Here is a 20,763-nt window from a genome sequence, read left to right as displayed (position 1 = left end):
GTTCAGTCATGCTACAGAGGGAATCACATCTCACCAACGGGCCATCTGTCCTTTGAGGTGGGAATTGAGGGAGAGAAGAAAGCAGAAGGAAATCACACTGTGTTGTGAGAGTTTGGAGCAGAGATTCCTAAAAACCTTTTAGTCAGCTAGTCTTGCAACACTGATTTGAATATTGTAAGACTTAGTGGGAGATAATCCAGAAGTGTAAGAAGATTGTCAATTCTCAAGGAAAAAAATGAAAGGCTTACTAATTGGTGAACTAAGAGACTTAGACTTAAGAGTACACTAACCATGCATAGCATATGCTAAGGGTCCAGTGAGTAAGCGACCACTGGGTAAGCAACATGAGTTCAGGGGAGGGAAATCTCCCACAGACTGCAATAGTCAGGGGGAGCTCTTTGACCAGACAGGTCCTGAGCTGTCCCTTCAGAATAAGTGCATTTCAGTGAATGGCAACAAAGAGGGGTGAGCATACCAGAGAGCCCAGCATGGCTGTGGAGAAGACCAGGGAAGAGGTTTGGCACGATGTGTTCGGAAAGTGGAAAGGAGAATCTGTTGGATTTGTTGAGTGATTCGTCACATTTCCTAACTCAGTTATCAGTCCAGCACTGAGCTTAAAGTAGTATGGTATAGACAATATAGTGTCAATTTTAAAAATATTCATTTCGGAGTAAGTGAGACCTACATTTGGCTATTAGGCAAATTGGTTAACCTCTCTGACACTTTTTATCCCTTCGTAGTGAGGAAAAAAAATCTGTATTTCTTGGGATTGTCATGATATCCACAAGGAATGGCAGGACTGTGTCTGTGCTGTTTCCTAGTACATCTCTACCCCTTATGTAGAGGTTGTCATGTGCGAGGCACTTGCTAATGTCTGTTGAAGAAATGAGCAAGGCCTTCTAGCCTCATGACCAGGAAACTCTGGCTGTTATGGAGGTGGTTGTTTTTCATCAAACAAACACAATAGGATATAAGTATGTTTGAGAAATGCTGTATTTAAGAGAAGGATAAAGTAGATTTCTTTACTGGGAGACTCAGAGTCTTTCACATGCAGATTTGCTTTTCAAATCTCTAAGAGGTGCATATGGAGTGAGGGCTAGCCAAACAGATATGGTCATGAGCCTTTTATTGCCACACTTCTTATAGGATGGTCACTCTATGGAATATACAGGTAGGTAGGACCTTAGAGAAATCCTTCCCAAATTAAGTGCCTGGAGTTCACTGATGAAAATATCAGTGCTTGCAATAAAACGAGGTGGGGTGAGGGGAAAATGGTGTTTGGCTTTCTGTGAATTGGGCTGGACGAGAAAAGATGCTCATCAGTCAGTTACAACATGGAGCCAGCTAGTCTTGCTGACTGAGCATGCCCAGGATGGCTGCTGAATAGGAATTAAACCCTAGAAACCTTTCAGGGTTAGGCAGCTGGACAAGGGAATGGGGACTGATGTACCCTGGCTGAGAGAAAAGCGCTCTCAGTCTGGAACATCTCTAGTGGGTCTTCTCCCCAAAAAGGTTAAGACAAATGATATTGTTTTAAAGAAAGAATCCCTCCTATCCACCACTACCTGCCAAAGGTAGCCCTGGAGGTGAAGGAATAAGTGAAAAGTTAGAGTCCTTTATAAGAAGGAGATAATTAAGAAGGCACAGTGGGATGGATGCCTGAGTGGCTCAGTTGGTTAAGTGTCCAACTCTTGATTTCGGCTCGGGTCATGATCTCACAATTTGTGAGGTTGAGCCCCGCGTAGGGCTCTGCGCTGACAGTGCGGAGACTGCTGGGGGCTCTTTCTCTCTCTCCCTCTCTCTCTCTCTCCTATCTTGATCACATGCTCTCTCTCTTTCAAAATGAATAAATAAGCATTGGAAAAAAAAAGAAGGCTCAGTGGGGAAAAGGTCCAAAGAAAAGCTGAAGATAGAGAACTTTGGGTACCCAGAGACTGCACACATAAAAACACAATCCACCTGACAGAATGAGGGAACCCTATGTTGGCAGGTAACAAAGAACAGGCCATAGTTGACTTCGTGTAACACTGACTATTGGCCTCCCCTGGCAACCTCAGATCCTGGGCCCCCAGCTCCAGAAGCTGGAAGAGGGCAGTGTCTGCAAACATTTCAGCAGCAAAGAAGTAAGAGAAATGTGGGAGGCAGTTACAAGCATCACATGAGTATTTTGGGGTAACTGCCAAAATTGTGCCAAGGGAGTCCTGAACCCAGGCCTGAACTGTGTCCCTGAGGCTGACATTGGCAGACACTCCTGCCTCACCCCTAGAATCCCAGGACTTAGTACCCAGCCCAGGGGCTCAGACATTTTGTTTTGTTTTATTTTGTTCTGTTTTTCAGATCTACAGAGAGGTATACTTAACAAATTTTTAAGATAGCCAAAGTATGCAAAATGATGATTTGATATACCTATACATTGTGAAAGGATTATTCCCCCCATCAAGTTAATTAACAAATCTATCACCTCATATATTTATCTTTCTTCTTCTTCTTCTTCTTCTTCTTCTTCTTCTTCTTCTTCTTCTTCTTTTGGTGAGAACATTTAAGTTCTACTGTCTTAGCAAGCTTCAATTATACAGTATATTGCTATCAACTGTAGTCACTGTGTCATACATTAGATCCTCAGACCCTATTCATTTCATAACTGAAAGTTTGTATTGATTATCAACCTCTTCTTATATTTTCCATCCCTTGGCAACCACATTTCCACTCTCTGTTTCAATAAGTTCAACTGGTTTTTTTTTTCAATATATATATATATATATATATTTTTTTTTTTGTAGGTAAGTGATAACATACAGTATTTGTCTTTCTCTCTCTGGCTTATTTCCCTTAGCATAATGCTCTCAGCTACATCCATGTTGCTGCAAATGACAGAATTTCATTCTCTTTAATTTTTTTAAATTTTTATTTATTTTTGAGAGAGACAGAGAGACAGAGCATGAATGGGGGAGGGGCAGAGAGAGAGGGGGACACAGAATCTGAAGCAGGCTCCAGGCTCTGAACTGTCAGCCCAGAGCCAGATGCGGGGCTTGAACTCAGCTGTGAGATCATGACCTGAGCTGAAGTTGGATGCTTAACCAACTGAGCCACCCAGGCACCCCCAGAATTTCATTGTATTTAAAGCCTGAATAATAATATATATTATATATATGTATATATATATATATAATATATATATACACACATATATAATATATATACACACATATATAATATACATATACATATATATTATATATATATACACATATATATAATATATATATGCATATATATAATATATATATATACACACACATATATATTTGTATATATGATTTGTTTCTTCAAGATTATGGTTTTGTTTCCTTTGGATATATACCGAGAAGTGGGATTGCTGGATCATATAGTATCGCTATTTTTAATATTTTGAGGAACTTCCATACTGTTTTCCACAGTGGCTGCACCAATCTACATTCCCTCCAACAGTCCATGAGGGTTTTCTCGTCTCCACATCCTCACCAGCATTTGTTTTCTTGTCTTTTTGATAATGGACATCCTAACAGGGGTGAGGAGATATCTCATACAGGTTTTGATTTGCATTTCCCTGATAATTAGTGACGTCGAGCACTTTTTCATGTACCTATGGGCCAATTGTATGTCTTCTTTAGAAAATATCTATTCAGCTCCCTTGCTTATTTTTAAATTGGGCTATTTGGCTTTCTTGCTACCAAGTTGTATGAGGTCCTTGTATATTTTGAATGTTAACCCCTTACCAGATACGTGGTTTGCAAATATTTTCTCCCATTCCATACGTTGCCTTTTCGTTTTGCTGATGGTTTCCTTTGCTGACCACTTTTCAGCTTGATGTAGTTCCAACTTGTTTACTTTTGTGTTCATTGCTAGGCATTTTTTAAAATGTTTATTTATTTTTGAGAGACAGAGAGAGAGAGAGAGAGAGAGAGAGAGAGAGAAAGCACAAGCGGGAGAGGACCAAGGAGAGAAGGGAACAGAGGATCCGAAGCGGGCTCTGTGATGACAGCAGAGAGCCCTGTCATAGGACTCGAACTCAAGATCCAAAAGATCATGAAGTGAGCCAAAGTCGGATGCTCAACCGACTGAGCCACTGCAGGGCCTTTGTTGTTCAGCGTTTTAAAGGGAGCCTCCAAATCGAAGGCTCAGAACAAAGCTCACACGTCTAAAAATCTTACCCAAAGCCAGCTTCCCCCTTTGTTAGTTAGGTCCCACTTTTAAGAGCTTGATATGGTTTAAACACTGTAATTAGTGGCCCTTGCTTTCTAAGGCTACAATACTTGATAAGCAAAGCAAAACAGATGTCATTCAGGAGGCTTAGTTCTTATTAGGTGGTTGACTGATGAACTTGTTTCATAAACGATTTATAAAGTGCCTACTTCAGGAGCTACCCTGTGCAAAGCATAATGCTAAGCCTTTAGCAGGGCTAAGACAGAATAGATAAGGTGAGATTCTGGGCCAGGAGGACTATGAGACTCGCTTTCAGACCTGCCACCCTGTAAGGCTGGGGACATTCCCTCCCAGTCAGTGTGAAGTAAAGGGGTATGTAGTCCGACTCTGTGCTCCCAAACTGTGGTCCACGCACCTTCTGGTCTGTGAACTGGTAAGAAGAGAAAATATTTAGAATGTTGTATGCCACTCTGACCTTGCTATGACATTTTATTGTATTTTATAAAACCATCAGTGAACAGAGGATTGGGGGAGGAGGGAAGCCCTGATCCTTCACCACAGACCATTTGAGAACCACTGCCCTACCCTGCATGTCCCAAGCCTCTCTGGGCTTTAGTTGCCACATGCGGTCGCATTTGCACACAAACTCGTGTGTTCCTGGTTCTTTGTCCCTTGGCATTTGCAAAGGTCCCTCCCTCCCCACAACGTCCGTGAAGCCTGCAGGTCTGGGGTCCTCTGGAAATGTTTCACGTTTGTTCAAGAAGCCACTTCTTCCCCAGATGCCCACGGATGGACACTCCATTGAACACACACAGCCACAGGCAGGCCAGGGTGCGTCTGTCGCCCCCAGGGGAGGGCACTGTCTCTTGTTCTCTCGGCCCACATAGCCAGCTCCCCCGTCCTGCACTCCGAGCCACGCACACACTGCTATTGCCTTTTACCCATGGGGATCAATAAGCTGTGCAGGACCAGGCGGGGACTGGGGAGGAATGTTTCCCTCCTTCATCTCCAGCCCTAGTGGCCAATCACATCCTTAAATAGATGCCTTCGGGATCATGAGCCCCTCACAGCACAATTTCCAGTTAGAGCTGGCCAGTCCCGTGTGTCTTCCAGAATTTTCAGGGCTCTTTAAGGATCATTTTGTTATCTGGCAGCCTTCATAGGCTTCATACTTAAATGCCTGCTTTCATCTTCACTTAGGTTCCACGAAACCCCTTTCATCCGGTGACCTGAGAGCTGTGACCAATGACGCGGACAGCACAGGAAACAGAACTGTAACTTTTACGGTTATAAGTTCCCCTAGACTTGGGAGGTTGGTGCGAGTAAGTTCTGACAACAGCACAGAGGAGGTTTCCGTGTTTACGCAGACTCTGGTGAGTCCTGACATCCATGCAGCTGGGCAGGGCTGGGTGGCTGTGCAGGGTGGCCCCTGGCTCGCCTTCACCCTGTCAGGCCAAGCTCACATGCCCCTTTGCCCAGGCAGTTACGCATTTCAGCTGTGCTGGTTTTCGATACCAGACATTTAGTAGTAGCACAGGATGACACAATTGTCCGAAAACGCTAAGCAAACTCAAACTCCGTGTCTAACACATAAAAAGGAATCCTTTTATCACGAAGACAGATTTTTAAAGGAAGCCCAAAGCAGAGGAGCGGGAATAACTCCTGCAGGACACGTCTGGGTAACATTTATATTTAATGCGTAAAATTATCAACATTATTTAGTATTGTATTGTTAGATGTGTATATATAAATCTGTATTTAATCTGTGGCCAGAACCATCTGTTTCAAACTTCACTAGCACTTTACCACCACCACCATCCACGTACCTTTTTATTTAAATGGATAAGCTTTCTTGAATATGATTCTTGCATGCTGTTCACCCTTCTTTCTCCATTCTTAAACAGTGGGTACGCAGATTCGATAGCTGATTTGGCTGGAGCGTTACGTGACTAGGAAATTTTAAAAAATCTGAAGTCATGTTTAGGAGAAATAGCAAGAGTGTCCACCTTTAACCTTAGAGCCATTTCTCTCCAATGTGATATGGGAGAATTGAATCTGGCTTTTGCCTTGTAATTGCCTTTGTCCGGGGTGCATGGAAGGGAGCAGATCATGAGGCAGTGCAATCTCTGAATGTAGCACTGAAAAGAGGAAGTATAAATTCTCTAGTTTACAAACGCACTCTGGAGGAAGGAAAAAAGGGTTAGGATGAACGCTGCAGTGTGTGGGGAGCTTAACGCATCAACACTTGCCCAGGGTCAGTTTGCATTTTAAATAATGACAGGAATGATATCAGTCCTATGAAGATGCCTTGGCTCTTGCCCTCGTTCTTTAAAAAACAAAACAAAACAAAATTTAAAAAAACCCTTTTTTACGGTGATCGTGCCAAGCATTAACTTCCACTGGTTTTCACTGCAAATACACAATCTTTTAGCTGAATGTGGTCTAACTAGGCTTTCGTGAATATGTAGCCAGGATCCACTAGGTTATGCTGCGGTAACAACTCTCAAATGTCATGACTGACAGTAACAAAAGTTGATTTCACGCTTATGCTGTATATGGGCTGCGAGGTGCCTACAGGTCTGCTGTGCACCTCTCCTTTATTCCAGGACCCAAGGGGAGGGGGCAGCCCCTCTCTTGGACACTGCTGTATTTGCAGCAGAGGAAAAAGAAGTGACACTAGAAACACACAATGACTCTTAAAGTTTGTGCTCAGGTATGCCAGGTATCACTTCTGCTCACATCTCGTTGACGAAAGAGTCACACGAACAAGCCTGATGTCCGCGGGGCGGGGAAGGACGGTCCTCTCACAGAGAGCAGACCCTGGATAATTGGAAAATGACAGAACACTCTACCATAGGGGGCTAGCCTGGTAATCTGAAAGCTGTTTATGATACATTTTCCTATGAAAACAAACCACTTTCATCATCCAACACCATTATAAACAGGCATTAAAACGCCAGCCTAGTTAAAAGGCTTGAGGGCAGGCAATAAAAGTCTTGATTGATTAAAATCCAATTATTATAAGGTTTTAGTTTTCCTCTCATTATTCCTTCCTCTTTAAGAACCAAGAGGCAAGTGTCAAAACATATTAGCAGTGGCAGGTGTTGCCTGGGGCAAGTGAGGTGTTAGATTGGGGCTCAGGGCTATAAGGGCCCTGCCAGGGGGTGTCTGGGACCAGAGACCTTGGGCCCAACTGTTGGTCTTTGCTGTGGGCACAGGGCAGGCTCATCTGGAAGCACAGCCTGGGCCGTGCCACAAGTCAGGCATGCTGAGAGAGGACTTTCATTGTTCTTGAATGGACCAGATGTGTGGCTCTTCTCAACATACAAGGCCTTTTCCTCTCCAAGCCAAGCACCCACCGTGCCAGCAGCCCGTCCTAGTGCTTTTGACTCAGAGGACAAAGGCAAGCTCCCTTCATTGTATACAAGGCCCCAGATTGTGCATCAAGTCTTGATGCGAGTATATTCCTGGATACGACAATTCCTGGGTCCTTGAGCAGAGCATAGGCTCGAAGACAGCATGTGAGATATACTTAGAGATGTAGAAATTCAGCCCAGTGGCCCACACTCTGTGTCTGTGGTGTGCGAGTGTGAAACGAACACCTCATTTATGAATCGGGCGCCCTGTGGCTGCCGCTTGATCTCCTGCTGACTGCTCATGGAGGACGAGAAGTCTCTTGGCTTCTGAAATCAGACCTGGATTAGCTCTGTGAGTTAGGGCAAATTACGTGTCTTTTGAACCCCAGTTTCCTTATCGGTAAAATGAAGAAAACAGTAGTAATGATAACTGAAACCATTTTGAACATTCATCATGTCCCAGGCGTCGTCCTAAGCTGTCTTCTGTACTACTGATGATCTCACTTTATAGGCTGGGATCCTAAAGCACAGGGAAGTTAAGCAACCTTCCCACAGTTACACAACTCAGGGGCAGCCGAGTCTTAACTTGAACCCAGGACTTCTGACACTAAGTCATGCTCCTATCCACCAGGCTGTCCTTTCCTCTAGGAGCGTGTATGGATTAACACAGTTGACGGGTGCAAAATGTCTAGGACACCATTCCACACGCAGCAGACACGAACTAAATGCTAGCTAAGGCTGCTGTTACCCTTTTTGTTCTTGGAAATGTGTGAGGTTCCTTTCCTCTCCCAGTACCTAAAAGACTGGTTTCACAAGAGGAGGCAATTTTCTGGGACACCAGAATTGGCTGCCATGTTTATGCTAATGTGCTACTGTGATCTAATGAATGGAAATGAGGTCATTAGAAGAGGGTGACATTTGCCTGTCACCTGTGACCCAATTACTGTGTCCCTTTGGGGGAGAGCCCCTGGTGTTCTAGAACACATTTCCCTGATGAGAGCAAGGGGCCTGAGGAAATGTCGGGTCCTCACTCCTGGATGGAGCTCTTCAATATTGAGCAGAACATCAGCTGGAAGGCAGAATGAGGCCAGGGCTGGGAGGCCTCCAAAGATCCTACCCCAGTGGACAGAGCAAGGAGGACCCAGGGGAAGGACTCCTCCCCAGAGCAGCTGCTGCAGAAAAGTCGAGATGGTTTGCAGGATATGTTGGGCTAAATGCCTATGAATAAACATCATCGAAATACCCTGACTACTCTTTCACTACAATAGTCATAAAAAAAAAAAAAAACCATCAATAATGTGGGGAGAGGAGAGGGTATCCTGAGCAAACTCTGTAAGATAGACACCAAAGTGTGTCTCAGTGTGTGTCTGACTCAGTGTGTGTGTGTGTGTGTGTGTGTGTGTGTGTGTGCATGTGGTGTTTCTGAGTATGAAAATAACACATGCTTATTATAAAAATAAAATTAGAAAACATTAAAGTGGTACGTCTGTATTGTAAAAAAAAAAAAAAAACAGGATACCATCAATAAATTCAATACAACTGGCATTAATCTGAAGACATTCAATTCTGTTTAGCTTGTGTGTTCAAAAATGTACAGTTTTATTTGTGACTTGGGAAGAGGAAGACACTTAGTATTTATCTTCCTAGCTTTCCCATTTCTAGATCCTCTCTCCTTTTTCACATGCAAATGGAATGTAAATCGTTTCCTAAAATCTGCAATTTTATGGCCTCTGTTGAATAGGATACTGCTAGAGACTCTGGGCCATTTTATCATGGCTCAGATTTACTACCCAGCAGCTCCAGAACAATTTGAGATATAAAAGAAGGGGCAGAGGCAGGCTTTGGAGGTGATGAAGATAATCAAAACCTTTTCTCTGGAATTACTTAATGAAGACATTTATCAAGCACATATTACGTGCTTTGATTAGCCCTCTTCAGTTTAGTTGGTGAAAAGAGACATGACTCAGGCAGGAATCAAGTTCAATTGTAAAGGGAGTTTGGAACTATGCAGCCATGTTCATGTAAGCAAATGGCTTTGATTGCTTTCTGGCATTCTGTACCAGTTTTTCTAACTTCAAATTTTCAAATTTCAGTTAGCCAATAACCTGCTAAGTGTCCAATTGGGAGAATGTTTTAGGCAGTTGATGTTTGAGTTCTCTTTCACACCTTTACCTTAAAGGACTAAATTGTTTCCAGCCCTCTACCACTCTCAGCTGGGGAGGCAAAGCCACCGTATCAGTGTGCACATAAAACCCACATCCTTTCTTGTTTTTTTGATGGATAAACAAAAATGACCATTTTAATCAGTGACTCTGGATGGCTTTAGCTTGTGAAAGAAATCTAGACACTCCATGATGCTTAATATCATACTTGATCACAATAATTGCAGGCATACATTTGTTACGTTATAGCCCAAAATATTTTCTTATCCCAGAATAAGCTCACCATTGTTTTCAAACCATACCACGTCAGCCTACCAAGATAATCAAGTAACACTCTTGTTTTTTGCGGTACTATCACATCCGCCTAAATGGGAAAAGCTAAATCACAGAACTTGTGCTGAAAATCTTATATCCTGAAGAATTAAACATACACCGAGAATGTGAATCATCAAATTTTTGTGAAATGGAAACTTTTTACGTTTGTAGACATTTAGTGTTCATTTCAAAGAATGTGTGAACAAAGTATGAATCGAATTCTTTAAGGCACTAGTCTTTTCCAAGGAGAGCACAGGGCTAATTGAGTGATTTTCATTCTGGTGCTTGCTTAGATAATTTGGAATCATTAAAAAGCAAAGTGTTCTGGTTTTGAGGTTTTTAATGTCTGGCCTTTTTTCTTTTCCATAAAGCCAGGAATTGCATCTTAGCCATGGTGCTCTTGTGGCAGGATGGTCATCCATCGTTGTCTCTGCTGCGGCAACACAAACACAGCCTTCCAGGGCCACGCTTAGCAAACAATACAATGGATTCTGTGTTGTGAATTTTGTCCAATTACCTCTTCTTCCAGAGTCTCAGTCTGTTGCTCAAGATAACGCTCACATTTTAAAAAAATTGCAAGCACATTTCCCGTGGGATAGAAATTAATTTATCACAATTTAATGGCGAACACAGTGGGATCGCTGAACTTTGGCCCTGTAGTTTTCTGAGCAGAGAAGGATCAGTGTCTTTGTGTTAATGATCACTCTGGCCTCCCTGTCCCTACTTTCCTGAGGTCTGTTCAGTAGCAAGCTCCATGGTAACTAGACCCAGTGGTCATTTTGGGCACTTCCCACCAGTGTTTTGTTTTAGTAATTTGGATTTTGCCATTACAAGTCACTGGATTATGTGTCGCCATATTTTCTACATGTAGAAATACTGCATTGTCACTTACCTACTCATTGTTCAAACTGGAAATTGGCTCATGGGTCCTGGCCCAGTAGCTTTGAATAACCAAAAATGTTTCTTGTTCTTAGAACTGTTGGCTCTTTTTTTGAAAAAGCAGATAGAACTAATATCCATTTAAATGAGAGCGGTTTATCTTTTTTCCTTGTATTAATTTCCTACGGCTGCTATAATAAATTGCCACAAATTTGGTGGCTTGAAATGGCAGAAATGTGTTATCTCATAGTTTTGGAGACCAGAAGTCGGGACTCCATTTCACTGGGCTGAAGTCAAGGTGTCAGCATGTTGTTTCTCCCTCTGGAGGCTCTGAGGGGGAATTCCTTCCTTGCCTTTGAAAGCTTCTGGTAGCTGCCAGTATTTCTTGGTTTGTAGCTTCATCATTCCAGTCTCTGCTTCCACTGTCGCTTTCCTTTCTCCTGTTTTGTCTGTGGCAAATACCCCTCAGCCTCCCTCTTGTACAGATGTATGTGATTGCAGTTACCTGGATAGTCCAGGGTAATTTCCAGTCTCGGGATCCTTAATGACATCTGCAAAGTGTTTGTCAAAGAACGTAATATTCACAAGTTCAAGGGATTTGGCTCTGATATTGGCCTACTACATTATTTAGCGTACTACATACACTTCTCTACAAAAAAGCAAGATGTCCCATACTACCTTCTATTTCTTCCGAATGAATTGATCACCTTTTCTACAATCTTGTTTGGTAGTTTAATTAAAGGTTTCCATGCTTTTAATGGCATAAAGCCTATGAAAGTCAATGTTTACTTCCATATAATGTGGATTTGGACCTTTAATGGCATAAAGCCCATGAAAGTCAATGTTTACTTCCATATAATGTGGATTTGGACCTTTCTGCCAGGAGGGCTATAGATGGCTATATTATTAGGCTCCTTGAAAACCTTGTTGATGTGGCATTTTTATGGAAATTGGCTCAGTCATGGAGGGGGCATGGGTAATTATTTGGACTTGGTTTTCAGTTGCCCATTTCTAGCTGGAGAGTTCCAGATATCACCATTTAGGAACTTAGGTCTCCTAAAAAGGCCTCTTCTATCCATTCTCATTGAGGATAATCCCTTCTGGAACTTAACCCAGTTCCACTTTTTTTTAGCATGATGCCTGGGGTGCACCCTCTAAGCTGTGACTCCCTGGGCTGCCCCAGACTTGTGACCTCTTCTGGGAACCTTGAGCCCTCCATACCCAGCTGGTCTCTACACACGTGATGGTGCCAGCCCTGGTAAAATTAATAAAGGGCACAGAAAGAAGAGTCATTTATCTGAGCTCATCCTTCAGGAGCACAGGACCTTGTTGTCGTCCAAACCTTAGCGTATAGGACTTTTTGGTTAGCCCAAATGAAATCTTAGAGGCTTTACCATTCTGAATTGTTTGGCTTTCTACAGTCTCCTCTCTCCGTGAACATCTGCCCAAGATAGAGACTTTTTGGACACTTCTGTTTCCCTTGCTTCTTCTGGACAACAATTGTCCTATCTAGAGACTTGGACCTTTAACAAAGCCATCGGGTCATGGAGAATCAAGTGAGTGGACTGTATGTGACCCTTTCTCCCTCCCCCTTTTCCCAGCTGACTCTAAGACAGTATGGTTACTCTCTTCTCCAGTGGGAATTTCGAAGCTGTGATTGACTTTTAGGCCCTACTGTGGGAAAGATTAGTGTAAAAGGCTTATGCTGTGATTTTCTTATCCGGACCATAGGGAGCCACATTTACAAAGACCCTCGGAATGAAGAGATGCTCCAGAGTGCTCTAGCCTGCCTTTGGCTGAGTTTGACAGTGTTATTCTCTTAACACTCAGTCCTATCCGCGTGTACTTTTGTGGACCTACAGAATGTGCACACTATTTTAGGGGAAGAATGATCAGATTCTATATATCAGAGTGCTCCCACTTCACCCCTGGGTTCATCCAAGGCACTCTTAATGACCCTTAGCTCTCTGCCTTCAGGTTTCAAAAGCTTACCTTTAAGAAAATAGATGTCTGCCAGTCACCTTGGGGCCAGAAAGGGATTGCCTTCAACCTTGAACCAGGTGGGAACTCATTCCCACCTTCCTCCCTCTAAGGTCCTGTGAGAAAGTTTGTCCCTGATATACAATGGCAGTGGCATAAAAGAACTGAAATACAGTTTTTCTTTAACTTGCCTTTTGTAATAAATACAGTATATAGAATGAGCTATTTGTTTGAATTCTTACAAGCTCTAGCCCATAGTGGTTTTCTCGTCTTACACGTACCTACCAGCTGACTTTTTACATTACTAAACTCCTTGAAGTTGGAGCGCATATCTTACAAATTTCTTGGTTGCCTAGAATCTCACTGAGCTTCCCATGGTGAAGGAGCAGGACAGTGGAAAAAGTATGAATTCCAGAGTCACGTGGGACTGGATGAAAAACTGGCCTCTCCCACTTATTGGCTATGGGTGAATTATTTAAATGTTCTGAACCTCGGGGTGTTTTAAAATCTGTCAAATGGGTATAATGAGGCCCCTAACACAAAACTAAATAAAATGAGTTATACAATATACCTTGCAGAGTGCCTGGCACGTATGTAGGGCTCAGTAAAAGTTAGGTACTCTTTGTGTTTTTGTTGAATAAATGGTTAAGAAATGTCTTGGATCGCCTTATTTCTACTGCTTCCTGATATAAACATATACTTTATAATTAAATTTTGTAAAGCACTTGTTAAGTAGCTTGTTCATTTAACAAATGTTTTTTGAAATGTCAAGTATACGATGGTGAACTGATACTTATTTACAAAGCAACTGGAAGTAAACTTCTGGAGCCTGTGCCAAAATCCAGCCTAAAACTTTATGAGAGAAAATTTATTTTATTAAGTATGTTTTAGAAATTTCTAATTGTTGAATATTTTCATGCCATGACTCTTTTTAAAAAAATAAGTCTAATCTTTCATCTTAACCAGAATCCTCTGATGTCCTTGTGAGGAGGTGATTATTGAGGACTTAGATGCTTTATTGAAAGACCCAGAAATGCCCAGGGCATGTGGCAAAAGACTAATTAAGTTAAATGTATATTTACAAGTGAGATATTAGTCCGTATTTTAATGCAGCAATGGAGGCTCAGAGAGATTAAATGACCTGCCCAAAGCCACAGAGCTGAAATTGGGTAGCATTTATATTGGAATGTAGGCCTGACCAACCCAGGGTTCAAATTCTATTACACTCCTCTGCTTCCATTTTTATATCAGTGGGTGTCCTTTTCCTCCTGGGAGGAAGAAGAGTCATAATTCAGGCAGTTGAAGCCAAAGAGGCCCCAGTAAAGTGATCTAGGAGAAAGGGCTCTTATCTGTAAACATGGAGATATGGCTTCTGGTCTCAGCTCTCTTCCCAGTTAGGCTGGTGATTACGGGGGGAGATGGAGAGAAGTTCCCTAAATTTCCAACCTCTCTGAGGTTCTCAGCAGCCTCTCAGCTGTAAAATTTAACCCATCATAGAAAAGTCAGGAGGGCCCCTGGCCAAATCTATCTCTTTGGCCTCTGACAAATGTTTTTCTTTGTGGTTCTGTAGTCATCAAGGATATGAAATCCAGAAGGTTTAGGTCTCGGAGATCCAATCGTTGCCATCACATTATCACTTCACATAAAAAGCACTACTCGGGTCTAGGATTTTGACCTATGTATTCACCCACTTACAGGTTAGGTAGGAGTACCGCCTTGTTAACATATTAGAGAAATGGACATAGTTGGAGGTGGGGGGTCGGTGTATTGGGATAGGAAACCACCATTTCTTGATGTCAGAGTGCCCAAGGCATTTGAAGGTTGTCCTCACTCCCCCGTTCTGCACACACTTAGTCATCAGAGAACAGAAACTATTGGTCTCTAACTGAAGTTGATATAGTAGAATACTATGGGATTTACTTTTTTAGATTTTTTTTCATTGTTATTTTGAAATAATTTCAAACTTACAGAACAATTGGAAAAGAGTACAAAAAGTCCAGTATAGGGGCGCCTGGGTGGCTCAGTAGGTTAAGCGGCCGACTTCGGCTCAGGTCATAATCTCGCGGTCCGTGAGTTCGAGCCCCGCGTCGGGCTCTGTGCTGACAGCTCAGAGCCTGGAGCCTGTTTCGGATTCTGTGTCTCCCTCTCTCTCTCTGACCCTCCCCCGTTCATGCTCTGTCTCTCTCTGTCTCAAAAATAAATAAACGTTAAAAAAAAAAAAAAAGTCCAGTATACTCTTCACTCATATTCCCTGAATGTTAACTTTTAACTGTCTGCTTTATCATTCCCTCTCCACACACACACACACACACACACACTTCTGAAATTTTAAGAGCCACTTGCAGACATGACATACCTTTACCTCTTTTTTTAAGTTTATTTATTTATTTTGAGAGAGACAGAGAGAGGGAGCACATGTAGGAGAGGCCGAGAGAGAAGGAGAGAGAGAGAAAATCCCAAGCAGGTTCCACCCTGTCAGTGCAGAGCCCCCATGCCAGGCTCGAACCCACGAACCATGAGATCATGACCTGAGCCCAAACCAAGAGTTGGTCCCTTCACTGACTGAGCCCCCCAGGTGCCCCTGAGGTACATTTACCTCTAAATACCTCAGTGTGTATTTCCTAAAAACAAGGCCTCTCTCGTGTAACCACAGTATAATTTTCAAAATCATGAAATTATCGTTGATACAGTGTTATTACATAATCTATAGACCTTATTCAAATTTCACAAGTTGTTTCAGCGAATATCCTCTAGAAAAAAGAGTATCATAGACTATCCTAGAAAAAAAATCCACAGCGTAAAACATAGCATTTAGTCGTCAGGTATCCTTGGTCTGCTTTACTCAGAGACCATTCTGCAGTCATGCTGACTTTTGTGACATTGCCAGTTTTTGAGGAAAACAGACCAGTTATTTGTAGAATGTTCCTTGGTTTGGTTTTATTGAATGTTTCCTCACAGTCAGATTCAGGTTGTGTGCTTTGGCGGGAATTGGCACAAGAGATGCTGAGTTTGTTCCTGCTTCATGTCAGGAGACACTGATGCTCATTTGGTCCTGTCACTGATGGTCTTTTATCAGTCTTTTAGCAGTTTTTCTGGTTTCTCCACTGAGAAGTTACTATTTTCATTTTTATAATTAAGTATCTCATGAGGGAATACTTTGGAACTGTTTAAATCCCCTGTTTCTCATCGCAACTTAGCTTACTAGTTTAAGCAACCATTTAGGATTCTCACCTGTGAAACATTTATTACTGTGGTGCTTGCCAAATGGTGATTTTTCTCATTCGAATTTTCCTTCTGCATTTACTAGTTGGAATTCTATAAAATGGAATTTCTTTTTTAATGCTTATTGTTTTGAGAGAGAGAAGAGAGAGTGGGGCGGGGGCAGGGAGAGAATCACAAGCAGGCCACTCACTGTCAGTGCAGAGCCCGACACAGGGCTCAATCTCACAAACCATGAGATCATGACCTGAGCTAAAAATCAAGAGTCAGACAGTTAACCAACGGAGCCACTCAGGTGCCCCTACAAAATTGAATTTCTAATGGCATTCCAGAAGGACTCCACCTGTAAAAGAGAAAGTATCTGGGCTAATCTAAATCCATGGGAAATAAAAACCTCCCTGTTCCTCTCCCCTTAATCTTAGAGCCCAGGTATTCAGCTAAGTGGCTTATCTCTCTATATTTAATACAGCAGAAATTTGCAGAGCTTTTGGAAGCTGTTCCTAAGGCCACTTTGGGGTAACAAAATTCCTAATCCTGTCTGAGATCCTTCTCTCCTCAAGTTTACCTTACACCTTTTTTCCCCATAAAGTCTTTTTTTTTTTTTAACGTTTATTTATTTTTGAGACAGAGACAGAGCATGAATGGGGGAGGGTCAGAGAGAGAGGGAGACGCAGAATCTGAAACAGGCTTCAGGCTCTAAGCTGTCAGCACAGAGCCCGACGTGGGGCTCGAACCCACAAACCGCGAGATCATGACCTGAGCCAAAGTCGGCCGCTTAACCGACTGAGCCACCCAGGCGCCCCCATAAAGTCTTGTTCTTCTCCCTTTTCCAGCTCTCTCCCATCACACACACACACACACACACACACACCCCTTAGAATCTGATTCTTAAAGCTCACTGTCTTCTAAACATTAAAGACTCTAAGTTCCTTCAAGGCATGGCTGCCAAGTTGACATTCCACACACACACTCACTCCCTTTTACTTCTAGCTCAGACTTTCAGTTATCTGCTGTTCTGTCTTGAAGCTCAGACACTCAAGCTGATCTAATTTAATTCTCTCACTCTCCAGCATAGAATAAGTCAATAAGTTATTCACAATTTCTCACTTTTTGAATGACTTTTCAAAAACAGAACTACAGCCAACCTCTCTTCCAGTAGTCTTCCAAAGTATACAGCCTCCTCTCCAATTACTTCCCTCAAATTTCTGACCTTCATCTCAACTGTTCCCATCTATAAGAACCATTCTTCCCCTGGGACAATCATTCCTCATCCTGTAGACATCAGAAGACCCTTAGATTATTCCAATAACTTATTATATATTTTTCAGAGAAGTTAACTTTTACTTAAACCAGAGAAGTGAAAGATAAGATCAACTAGCCTCCAAGAATTTTTTTCTTCCTGGTCAATAGACTGTGTTACTTTTAATATTAAGGAGCTAGATGTCTCTTTCCTTGTAATATTACACATCTCTCAAGCAGAATGGGAAACTTTAGGAACCATTCTCCAGTCCAAAATCCATGGCATAGTCACCTGTGAATGAATACCTTTATGATGAATATTTTGTTATAAATCTTAAGCTGATAATAGAAATAGTAGAACTGCTAAATAAAACTGACTTGTTTCCCAGAAACTTCTAAGGCAAAACTCCAATTTTTCATGAGTAACCTTGCTTCTTTATGAGAAACAATACTTTCTTCTCCTTGTTTAAAATCCCTAAATGACTGCACTTCTTTGTCTTATCCATGAATAGGAAAGGAATGAGAAACTCGCCAACAGGTTTTGGCCACTGTGGAAACAGGAAGCTTATATTCCATGGAAACTCATAGACCCAAAGCCTTTCTAGAACTCTGGTTCTAGGTACGTCCATTGTGTCAGCGTTGAGCCACAGCAATACACAGCCAGACTCCTGTTAATTAATACAGTATTTCCAAATACTGACTGATGACATGCTCTGTAAATTATGGGATAATGTATGCTAGGCACTGCTGACATGGACATAAATACCTTGGAAAAACCTACCTCTAAGTTCAGATATTATAGAAGGCAGGTCAGAAAAAAAAAAGATGTGACCTATTGGAATGAAAGGGTTAACCATTTTATCTCTAGTCTTCCTTTCTGTGATTAGAGTTTTAGAACTTTCAGTCACTGTTGTTGGAGGAAGGACTACCCACATGCTATCTGAACAACCAAACCCTGGGTAGAGCCTATCTCCATCAGCTGGGCCACAAAGGACATTGATAGGCAACAGGCATTAGAGACTTAGATGAAAATATTGAAAAATACCTTAAGCAAGGTGGGAAAATTTGAACATCAATAAGAATAACAATTGCAATAGAATGAAATACATCATACATTAAAATTCATGAGTTTATAATGATCTCAAAACAAAACAAACGTTTATGTTTGGATATTGGAATCGGGGAGCTCATTTTTCTAAAAATCAGTATAAAGGGAAAGAATCAAGTATTTATCCTGTCTTTCCTACATATACTGCAGCATAGCATCAGTGTAGCCGAATAGCTGATGAGGGAAAATTCTTTTTAGAAGACTTTCAGGTAAGAATGAAGAAGGAATGTTTAAAATATCATTGCCTTGCCACTGCAAAAATCAGGTGTTTAAACAATCATATCACTGACTCTGTAAAATTATCACATGACCAGGCTGGTGGAGAACTTTAAAAGAGATGGATCAACCTGGAAGCATTTGAATTCACTGATTAACCTTAACATATCCAAAAGAGAAGCAACCCAAAATTATTTTGTCTTGCAATGAGATGCACAGAAAATATACAATACAAGCTGTAAAACATTCTTAACAAAAACTTGAATCTGATTCTTATTACACTTCTAGATTTAATTACTAGTATGTTGGAAATGTAGGAGACAGAGGAACATGTTAAACAACACCATTGGGATGCAAGCAACAAAATCCAGAATGTAGGAAACTCTATAAGACAGATGACCCAATTACTTTAACAAATAAATTACAAGCAAAAAAATTAGAGAAGGGGAACCTATAGACTAAGAGATGCCTCTGAGAAGCATCAAACAAATGTGATGTGTGGACTTTTAAGGATCCTGACTCAAAGCAACTATGTAAAAAAAAGTCATGTAGTAGATCATCAGAGATATTTGAACACTAATTGGATAGTTGATGATATTAAGTAATTATTGATAATATTTAGATGTGATATGGGGCACCTGGGTGGCTCAGTTGGTTGAGCATCTGACTTCGGCTCAGGTCACGATCTCACAGTTTGTGGGTTTGAGCCCTGCATCAGGCTCTGTGCTGACAGCTTGCTCAGAGACTGCAGATTGCTTCAGATTCTGTGTCTTCTTCTCTCTCTCTCTCTGCCCCTCCCCTGCTCATGCTCTGTCTCTCTCTGTCTCTCAAAAATAAATAAATGTTCAAAAAAATTTTTTAAAAAGATGTGATAATGGTATTGTGATTATGTTTTTTAAAAGAGTCATTTTGTCAATATTTACTACAACATTTACAGATAAAATGGTGTTTGAGATTGGCTTCAAAATAAGCTATTGGGCAGAATATGAGTAATATTATATAAAACAAGATTGGTTATGAGTTGATAGTTTTTTAAACTATCATACAGGCAAGTGAAGGTTTATTATATACTTTCTATAATATAAATACCATAGCCTAAGTCATCTCGAAATCAACGTGCTTTTTTTTCTTTGATAAATAAACTATTTTTGTAATAGAAGAGCTATGTTTGACAAATAGGTTACCATATTGTTAAGTGCAAACACATATGTTTGCAGATATGTGCCGTAATTTAAGCATGAGAATGAACCCTGAAAAGACATGTATGTATCTCCTTCAGTTAGGATACATGTTAGTCCTTGTATTATCCCTGAAGCCAGGGGCTGATTTTTTCTTCCTGTCTTGACAGGTCAGTGAACGACTGATACTATATCAGCATGTGGACCATGAGAACACTGGCTGGACTGCAGAAGACTCTTTCACATTCACGACATCCTCCCCACCAGCAGCTCTAGGCCCTGAGGAGTTTCGTATTACTATATCATATGAAATTACTGAACCTGGTCGGCATAGTCGTCTGCTTGCAAATACAGGTAAAGGCACCAAAAGATATGGTCAGTGTCTTATTTGTAATTATTAAAGTTGGGACAATTTGGAAATAAGTAATTCTCTTGTTAATTAGAAATGCCATGATATCATAGCAATGCCATGACATCAACCTTTGAAAGAAAACATATTAGTTATAAAAATTTATTTCTTTATGCGTGCTCTTTCTCTGGTCCTCTTCTCTTTCCTCTCTTAAGCTTTAATAGTTGTAGCTGGGGGGAAGATTGAAAATTAGTTCTAAAGAATTTTATTTGTACCTGAAAATGGGGACTTTACCATGCCTATGACTAAAAACTGTCCATAGAAAATGAAAATAACAAATAGGGCAAGTTCCTGAAAGGAAAGGGGTATTGAAAGCTGCACCTGTTTCCATGGCAAGAGAAAGTCCAGTAGTAGGTAAGTGAGGAAATTAACATTATATAAGTGAATCTCAAGATTTCAGAACTCTCTTGCTTGTAATGTTGACTTAATAGTTTGGGTGTGTGTACTTAAAATGTAATTTATATGCCTTGGGTAACAAGGTCACTGTGCAACCAAGGCATTTTGAATAATCCACTGGAAT

General features: G+C 41.3%; 1 protein-coding gene across 4 annotated transcripts in view; it reads left to right on the top strand.

The window, feature by feature from the left end:
• LOC132680808 (chondroitin sulfate proteoglycan 4-like) overlaps positions 1 to 20,763 on the top strand; it is a 74,103-nt gene that overhangs the window by 43,734 nt on the left and 9,606 nt on the right. For all 4 annotated transcript variants that reach the window (XR_009610716.3, XM_060634601.3, XM_060634598.3 and 1 more), the window contains 2 exons: positions 5,383 to 5,555; positions 20,005 to 20,188. Coding sequence is in view for 3 of the 4 variants with exons in the window: in XM_060634601.3 (XP_060490584.3) it covers positions 5,383 to 5,555; positions 20,005 to 20,188 (357 nt within the window). In the remaining variant the exon portion in view is untranslated. The remainder of the gene's footprint in view (positions 1 to 5,382; positions 5,556 to 20,004; positions 20,189 to 20,763) is intronic.

This window comes from Panthera onca, chromosome A1, assembly GCF_046562875.1.
Source record: "Panthera onca isolate mPanOnc1 chromosome A1, mPanOnc1 haplotype 2, whole genome shotgun sequence".
NCBI classification, from domain to species: domain Eukaryota; kingdom Metazoa; phylum Chordata; class Mammalia; order Carnivora; family Felidae; genus Panthera; species Panthera onca.
Note: the sequence above shows the minus strand (reverse complement) of the source record. Positions and strands in the feature narration are given on the sequence as shown.